Source organism: Falco punctatus (assembly GCF_963210335.1).
Source record: "Falco punctatus genome assembly, chromosome: 2".
Lineage (NCBI taxonomy): Eukaryota > Metazoa > Chordata > Aves > Falconiformes > Falconidae > Falco > Falco punctatus.
In genome coordinates, this window is record NC_137581.1 from 2,829,038 (window position 1) to 2,838,281 (window position 9,244).

The window sequence follows — 9,244 nt, forward strand, 5'->3', positions numbered from 1 at the left end:
GGGCCCCTCACCATGTGCACATGTCTAGCCACATGTATATAAGATAATGGCAAACATGACACACAGTGAATTTAAGTCTTCCCCTACCCTTTTACGCATGCGTGGTTCAGATGCAAGGAACAACTTCTGCTACCCCACCCAGGCTATGTTCTCTCTGCTGTGTGCATGCTCTAGTGGCGACGTGTCTCCCTCCCCTCTTCCCAGGCATGAGGAGGCCTGGGGCATTCGTTCCATTCACACACCCATCACCATTCTGCACAGAGGCTCCATGCATTCCCTAACACCCAGATACGCTCCAAATGCCTGTCTCCCTGCACCACACAACATGCTCTGCTTGCATCATCTCTCACATACGTTCCACCCCCTGCCCATTGTCAGACTGAAAATGCTGTGGGTGCACCACTACCTCCCCTTGCAAAAGCCTCCAACTATGTGTGCATCTTTTGTCCCCATATGCCCATGCTAGGTCTGTGTGGGAATCCGCTGCCCACATTTACTGCCTGCTCGCATGTTCCAGGTGCTGGACACAAACCCACTGCCCTCCGAACGTGCACCTCAGATATGCATCCATCTGCTGCCCTGCCCCACCGTACTCTTGATGTACACATCCCCTGCCCCACACATGCACTCCACGTGCTCTGCACATACCCATTGTCCCAGACGTTCCAGATGCTGTGCACAGTTCCACTACCACATGTACACTCTCCAACCTTGTGCACACATGCAGTACCCCCTGACAACTTCCAGATGCTGTATATGCATGCATTGCTCCTCACACATACGGCCACATGTCTGTGAACTTTGTGCTGTGCCCTTGTGCTTGCCCACAGTTTGGTGGTAACAGCAATGGACAGAGGGACTCCGCCTCTTGTGGGCTCTGCCACGCTGACAGTTGTGGTGATGGACATCAATGACAATAGCCCCACCATCCCGTTTCCCTGGGAGGTGCGGGTCCCAGAGAGTAAGTGCAGCTCAGCCCCATGAGGTAATGCGTCACGGATGGCAAGCGCTGAGGCGCGATGGGCACCTGCGGGTCAGGGAGAAGCCCCCAGAGAGGCCTGTCCATTTCCTTGCCAAGGGCTGGCTTGTGCTGACCCACTGGCTGAGCTCCCCCTGAGCTCTTTGGCATTGCCCCATCTGCAGCAGCCTGGGACTGGGGGTTGTATGGCCCCTGTGCTGCAGCTGTGTCCTGAAGGAACCAGCTGAATTCCCAACTCATCCCTGGCCCCCTGCCCGCACTGTAGGGGCTCCAGCTCCACGTACCTGCCCTGCCTGCTCTCTGTCCTCAGTCTGTGTGCCCTGTGCCTGTGTCAGCCTCAACCTGCCCTGCCTGGTGCCCCAGACCTTCCCCTTCGCCCCTAGCATCTCCCCCTTGTTCCCAGTGCTCATGCACTGGACTGAGCTGGGTTCCCACAACATGAGCCAGGTCTTGTCCAAGGAGATGGGGCTACTTTGTTCATGCCTTGCCTCTCCACAGACACGCTGCTGGGCACCCAGATAGCCCAGCTGACTGGGAACGACGTGGACTCAGGCCCCGCACTCTCCTACACACTTATGCTGGATGGTGATGCCGTGGGCACATTCAGCGTGCTGCGATATGGGGGACACATTGCCCTGACAGAGCCACTGGACTATGAACAGCGCAGCCACTACACCCTTACCCTGCGTGCCTCTGACACCCGCCACGAGACCGAGGCCAACCTCACCGTCATTGTGGAGGATGTGAATGACAACGCACCTACTTTCAGCCAGGGCTTCTATCAGGTACTATATACGCAGGTGTGTCAGGCAGCGCAGGCCATCCTGGACAAGCCTCTGTCCTGCTCCCGCCTGACTCGCCTGGCCTCACAAGGCACAGAGATCCCCCTGAGGATGGGCCCCTGTTCCGGCCCCTCTCTTCCTGCACCCCCACCACCATCCTGACACCCCTTGTGCTGTCACTGTGGCATGGACAGGAGGCTGAACCCAGGCACATAGCCCTGGCATCAGCAGCTGCGGGCTTGCACAGCTGCAGGCAGGTGGTACATGCTGGAGTAGGTGGGAACAGTTGGAGGGCCAGAACTGGTCTCAACCTGGACAAGTGTTTCTGGTGAGACCTGGCCTGGGGGCCCATAGGCAGATCACTAGATGAAAGGTGACTTGTGCAATGTGCTGCATCTCTGGAGCAGAGATGCAAGAAGCTGGGAAGCCCCAGAAATGCTTGAAGGCTGTGAGACCATGGACCAGTGGAACTGTCTGTACATGCTGTTTGGCACGCCGAAGAGGGAAGAGGTGTTGTAAATTGTGTAAAATACCTTCTGTGCAGAAAATACCAGAAAATGAAAGAGTTATTTGGAATAGCAGAGCAAAGTAGTGAAAAGGATCAGGAACTGGATGCTGAAGCTGGTTAGGACTCACCCTAACAAGGCTAGGTGCTGTGCATGTGGGACAGGCCCCATCAGTGTGCCAGCCATGGCCCTGGTGCGGAGGTGGGGACGGTGATGAGCTGGGCCACCTTAGCTATCTCTGCCTTGGCAAGCCCCAGCCCTTCTCCCCAGCCCTGCGGGCTGGCTCCAGGCCAGGGGGATCAGGTGCCTGCACAGGGGACCTGGCGTTGACTGGGGCTTCCTCCTCTTCCAGGTGGCAGTGCCGGAACACACGCCTGCAGGCAGCATCATTCTCACTGTGAGCGCAACTGACCCAGACTCGGGGAGCAACGGGGATGTCACCTTCCACCTGGCCGTGCCCAGCCCTGACATCGCCATCGACCCCAGCAATGGTGCGTGCGGCTGGCTGCTGTGTGGGGCCCATCTTGTGGGTTACTCTGACAGTGCCTGCAGTGGGAGGTGTCCCCATGCTGACCCAGGCCCATCCTCTCACCTGGTCACTCTCTGCGGTGGTCAGTGAGGCAGATGTGATGGGGTGGTGTTCCTACCACAGCGTCCCAGATGACTGTTCCTCCAGCCAATACACCTAACACCCTTCCCTGTTGTCCCCCATGCTGACTCTGGCTTTGTGCCCACACAGGGACCCTCTTCACCATCCGGCGGGTGGAATTCGATGCCAGCCAGCCCACCCTGGACCTGGTGGTGGAGGCGCGTGACCATGGCTCTCCCAGCCTCTCATCCTGGGCCACAGTGCAGCTCCAGGTGCTGGATGTGAATGATCACAGCCCCAGCTTCCAGGTGCCACGCTACAATGCCAGCATCCCTGAGGACCTGCGCCCAGGAACCACCGTGCTGACACTAGAAGCAGGTGACGCCGACCTCTCCCGGGAGAATGCTGGTTTTGACTACACCATTGTCAGTGGCAATGGCGGCAATGCCTTCCAGGTGGAGAGCCGGGTGGCCTGGGCAGGGGGGCATCTCCACACGCAGGGTGCCTTGGTGCTTGTGGAGCCCTTGGACTTTGAGACCATCCCTGTCTACAACCTCACTGTAGCAGCCTCAGACCGGGGCCTGCCGCAGCGCAGCACCACAGTGCCTGTGCTCATCACTGTGCGGGATGTCAATGACAATCCACCCATATTCACCCGAGCCGAGTACCGCACAGCAGTGAGTGAGAGTGCACCACCCGGCATGGAGCTGCTGCGTGTGGTGGCCCATGATGCTGACTCGGGGCCCCACGGCCACATTCATTACACCATCAGCTCAGGTGACCAGCATGGGCTCTTCCAGCTTCATGAGAGCACAGGGGCCCTGTGCCTGGCACGGCCCCTGGACCGAGAGGCCCAGGCGCTGCACACACTTGTGGTGCAGGCCACAGACGTGCCAGGCGGGCACTTTGCACTGGTACCTGTAGCCATTGAGGTGAAGGATGTCAACGATAACAAGCCGTACTTTCCGGTGGAGGTGCTGAGTGCCAGCATGCGGGAGAACCTGCCTCCTGGCACACTCGTCACCACACTGCGTGCTGTTGATGCAGACAGTGGTGTCTTTGGGGAACTGCGGTACACAGTGCTGGAGCAGCCAGTGGGGGAGCCCACCATGGTGGAGGGCTGGGATGCCTTTGCTGTCAACAGCAGCTCTGGGGAGCTGCGCTCCCGACTTACCTTTGACTATGAACGAGCCAAAGCCTTCCAGCTCTTAGTCAGGGCCACTGATGCTGGCAATGCCTCTGCCACAGTGACCGTGCGGGTGCTGGTGACAGGGGAGGACGAATATGATCCCATCTTCCTGAGCCCCTCCTTCAACTTTGAGGTCCCTGAGGGTGCCCGCAAAGGGCAGAGCATTGGGCGGGTGTTGGCAACAGATGAGGACGAGGGGGCTGACGGCGTCGTACTGTACTCCCTGGCAAAGCCCTCGCCGTACTTTGCCATCAATCAAACCACAGGCACCATCTACCTGCGTGTGGACAGCCAGCCCCAGGCTGGGGCTGGGCGCGCCAAGAGGGAGCCACGTGAGATGAGCCTGGAGGTGCAGGCGCGCAGCCCCCTGCCCGCCTCCCGCTCTGCTGCTGCCCAGGTCACTATTGATGTCACGCACACCTCCTTCGGCCTGGCTCCAGACCTCAACCTGCTGCTGGTGGCTGTGGCTGCCTCACTGGGGGTTGTGGTGGTGCTGGCTGCCGTGGCCATTGTGCTGGCACTGGTCCGCTCCCGGCACCGCCGGGGCCGTGAGAAGGCAGAGGGGGACAGGCCACTGGGCCGTGTACAGAGCGGCTCCCTGCAGAAGCTCGGCCACGAGGAGCCGCCACTTTCCGGGGGCGAGCACATCTACCACCAGGCCCTGCCGGGGTATGGGGGCGAGCCGGCAGGGCCCTACACGCGGGGTGGCTCGTTGGACCCCTCGCACTCCAGTGGCCGAGGCTCTGCTGAAGCCGCTGAAGACGATGAGATCCGAATGATCAACGAGTACCCACGAGTGGCCAGCATCACAGCCTCCATGCAGGAGCACATCTCTGCCCGTGGCCCTGACTCCGGCATCCAGCAAGATGCCGACCAGCTGTCCGACATCTCCTGTGAGCCGGCTGCCCTGGAGAGCGCCCAGTGGTTCAAGAGCAAGAAGGGCTCTGGGCTGCTGCTGCCAGGGCCACCCCCACAGCTGTACCGCGAGGATGGAGGAGGCAGCGCCTTCCTCGGCGTGCGCTGCGGCCTCAGTGTCTCCTCCCAGCCTCAGGACTATGCCTTCCCAGAGGATGGCAAGCCCTCTGTGGAGGGCTCGCTCACCGCCATTGTGGCCAGTGATGAGGAGCTCCGCGGCAGCTACAACTGGGATTACCTGCTGAACTGGTGTCCCCAGTTCCAGCCACTGGCCAGCGTCTTCACAGAGATTGCCCGCCTGAAGGATGAGAGCTCCCTGCGCAAGCCCTTCCCGACCAAGCCCAAGGCAGAGCCCAAGCCTCGCATTGACCCCCCACCCCTCATCACATCAGTGGCCCACCCGGGTGCCAAGTCTGTGCCCCCCAAGCCGCCACCAGGCAGGACCTTCCCACACCCGTCCTCCCTGCGCCGCTCGCCCATCAGCCATGAGGGCTCCATCTCATCCTCTGCCATGTCGCCCAGCTTCTCCCCCTCGCTGTCCCCGTTGGCTGCCCGCTCCCCTGTGGTCTCGCCTTTTGGCATCTCACAGGGGCCTTCTGCCTCCGCCATCAGTGCCGAGCACTCGCTGGAGCCCCCTGAGGAGGCCGAGCTCAGGATTTAGACCTGGGCCCGTGGACTCCTCTGCCCCACCCCGTAACTGTGGGGTCAGGAGCGGGGCCAAGGCCAGGGCTACTCTGCACAGGTGCTAATCCTGCTCTCCCAGCACCTTGTCTGGCCCGGGGCCCCCATGGGCTGTGGGTTCCTGTGTCCTTTGGGGCTGTTGGTTCCTGCCACTCCCTGTGGTCTGGCAGATTCAGTGCTGGTTTTGATGCTCAGTGGACTGCTGATTCTAGTGCCAGCACCCCTTGGCGATGGTTCCTTGTACTGCTCATGGTGTCTCCACCGGTGCCTGGCAGGATGGTGCTTCATGGTACTGTGCGCTCTGAGAGAAGCTGGGAGAAGATGGGTGCTCCCTGTCCTGCTGGGCTGGGGTTCTGCAGACTGCAGACCCTGCCCTTCCCCGGCCACTTGCCTGACCCACTCAGCAGCCTGGGTGCAGCAGGATGCTGAGCCATCCCCACTGGCCCTCTCCTCACGGGAGCTCACAGGGCTGAGGCGGAATACTCCCAGGGCAGGGATGCGCTGCGCAGCAGGCACAGCCACGGCAGCCTGCCAGTCTGCCCATGCTGCCTGTGGGGCCGGGGGTGGCTGAACCTGCTTCCTGATAGTGAGGGGAAGCCCACCCCAGGCCAAGCTGGAGTGGGAGGAGAAGGCAGTGCCTGCTTTCTGCTTGCTTGCCCATATGGCTGGTGGGGGGAAAGGGGATCCTTTGGGGTCTTTCAAGCCCTTCCAGCTCCCACCACTGCATATGACCCCTTTATGGAATCTCCTTCCCAGAGCTTCTGGAGAGCCCTGTTCCTTGGGGCCTGAGCTGGGAGGTGGGTGCCCTGCTCAGCACAGGAGCCCCATTCCCGGACAAGCTACTCCTGGGGCCATGTACCTCTCTGGGCTGCGGGCTGGCTGGAGCGTTGGACACGGACACTGCCGAGGCACCAGGCAGGCTGTGCAGTAGGGCTGGCAGGAGCAGCAGTGTGAGAGCTGTGGCAGAGCTGACCCCAGGAAAGGCAGTGATGTGGCCCCTTGGTGACACAAGCCAGTGACCTCCTCCCGCTCCATCTGCCCCAGGCCTGGTGGCCAGCCTGCAGGGCTGCAGGGGAGCAGGTGGGAGGGGGTACCCCAAAAAGCCACAGGGCCTGAAGCTGGCATGGTGGCAGCCAGCTCATTATCTTACAGCCGCAGTGTAGGACACTGGGCAGATGGCCTCCCCCAGGGGCCTGTAGTGCGACATGCTCACCAGGGCACCTCAAAAATGTGGGCAGGTGCCAGAACCACCACCCCCTGGACCTCAGCCCTCTGTGCAGGGACGGCTCCACACCACTCCTTCATGCCATGTTGTGAGCATGGGATAGAGCCACTCTTCAGTGGGGCTGGTCCCCATCCTCACTCCAGCACCACTCACAGTCAGCCCACACCCAGTGCTCACCCCACAGCCCGTGGCTGCTCGTGGTGGAGCAGGCACGTGTGGCGCAGCCCTGTGCCCAGGGAGTGCTGTCCTAGGGCCTGCCACTGCGGCCCTGGGCCCTCGGATGCTCACAGTCTCTGTGACCCACAGGCAAGGGTGCAGAGCGAGGGCTGGGAACAGGGCTTGTGGAGCACCGCGGCAGCCCCACTTACACAGGCAGCCTGGGTGTGAGCATTTGTGGTGTCAGGGAGGAGACCCAGTCATCTGAGAAAAGGGTCTGGGGGACTTTCCTCCCTGTCACACTTTTCCTAGACCCACTCTGTAGCCTCAGCCCAAAGCATGTCAGCACCACGGCTGCAACTCCAGCCCAAAATGTTTTGTCACAGCAACCAAAACCCACCACTTTTTCCCAGTCCCCCCCCAATTCCCACTAAGAACCATCTGTGACTGCAGCCCCATCTGTCATTGTCTCAGCTTTAAGCCTCCTCCTTTCTGCCACAGGTCCCAGCCCAGCTTGCACTGTGAGTGTCCCTGCATCGTGGGCACAGTGCTGCACCCTGGTCCTCACAATGCACACATGAATGGGTCCCTGGTGCCTGGGACCTGTCCTGGGCACCGGGCAGCAACACAGGACAGGGATAGTGGCACCAGGGGGGCTGCAGGGCCATGCCTGCACTGCCTGGAAACATGGAGGACCCAAGGTGGCTCTGGGAGAAGAGGATGGGTTCTGCCTCATTCAGCACAGAGACAGCCCATGGAGGCTCTTGGGGCAGGCACCCCTCGTTTCTTCTCTCCTGGCTGGGCTACCCTGCTCAGGGGCACCGTGGGGAGCACGCTGAGGGTGCCGTGTGCTCCCTGAGCCCTGTGCTGGCCAGGGTCGCCATGCAGTCCTGCTCCGCCCTGCATGTTTGGGACAGGGAAATGTGGATGGGTCACTCCCCCTGCATGCCACATGGAAGGGTCAGACACACGGCGGCCCCGCTTTGGTCTGGGGGGACACAGCCGTGGGCTGCTGAGCCCAGCCAGGAGCCATGCCTCCAGTTATTTATTTTTACACATTGTACTATGATTCCTGTTTTCTACTTTGTTTGTACCTTTTGTATTGTGTCTCGCTGAGCTGCATGTATTGGGCGCTGCTCATCGGCCTGCACACTGGGCCATTCCAGCACAGCCTGGACCCAAGTGCCAACTTCTCAAAGAAATGCCTTAATAAACCACACTTGTTTGTACAGAGATGGACATCATCACTGCTGCTTTGGGCTGGCGGGCTGGCACCATGGCCCCACCAGGTGCTGGGAAGGAACACCAGGAATGCTGGCAGGTGGGAGACAGATGTGAGGCACAGTGGGGCTCAGCACGTAGCTTGGCTGCTGTCGACATGCCGTGGGCCACAGGCACCCGGGTAGGACCCATACCCTGCACTTGGCTCTGGGCAGCTACTTAGCTGGGAGAGCTGGGACTGGCTGGGACACATGGGCTGTGCTGTGGCTGCCTCTGGCCCCTGGGGCAGACACCGCCAGCTCCAGGTAGCCCTGTTGCCTGGCCACAGCTGCCTGCCTCCTGGCCTCTGCAGCAGGTCAGGCCAGCACATGAGGTGCAGGTATTTCAGCCTGTAGCATAGCAGAGGAAATCAAGAGCCTGAGCACAGTGCTGTGGGCCTGGCCGAGGTGCCCCTGGCTGCTCTGGTGGTGCCTGTCACGGCATCACTGCACACGCGGCCCTGGCTTGGCTGTTGCCCTGGCCAGGCCACGGGCACCCACGTGTGTGACTACATCATGCAAGTCCTTCTGTGAGAGGCTGCTGAATCCAGCAGGTGAGGCTGCCGCAGTGCCATGGCCCCAGGTCTAACCAGTAGTAAGGTTGAGCATGTTTTCCTGACAGGTACACACACAAACACAGGTGTACAAGACACAACTATATGCACGCACACAGCTGGCCACACAGAACAACACGGACAGACACAAACAGCACCAACAGCCTCACCCTGCTCCCCTCACTGGCTGATGAAGGTCTGTTAGCACGAATACACCCCTAAAATGTGGAGCTCTCCAGCAACTGGTCTCGGGCACACAGTCTGCCCAGCAGGTGCCTCCCAGATTCCCAGTCTCCCCCGTTGCCGACACCTGGACATATGAGTTCCAGAGGCCACAGCCCCACTCCAGCTGCTACAGGCCCTCCCAGTACAGACACCATCACACACAGACACACACGCACTGTAGATT

At 60.7% G+C, this 9,244-nt stretch overlaps 1 protein-coding gene across 3 annotated transcripts in view; it reads left to right on the top strand.

Moving 5' to 3' along the window:
- The window catches only part of DCHS1 (dachsous cadherin-related 1), a 55,788-nt gene extending 47,535 nt beyond the window's left edge, over positions 1-8,253 (top strand). For all 3 annotated transcript variants that reach the window (XM_080375742.1, XM_080375744.1, XM_080375743.1), the window contains exons 18-21: positions 831-961; positions 1,478-1,764; positions 2,620-2,758; positions 3,007-8,253. In XM_080375742.1, the coding sequence (XP_080231868.1) occupies positions 831-961; positions 1,478-1,764; positions 2,620-2,758; positions 3,007-5,621 (3,172 nt within the window). In that variant the 3' untranslated portion in view covers positions 5,622-8,253. The remainder of the gene's footprint in view (positions 1-830; positions 962-1,477; positions 1,765-2,619; positions 2,759-3,006) is intronic.
- The last annotated feature ends 991 nt before the right edge of the window (positions 8,254-9,244 follow it).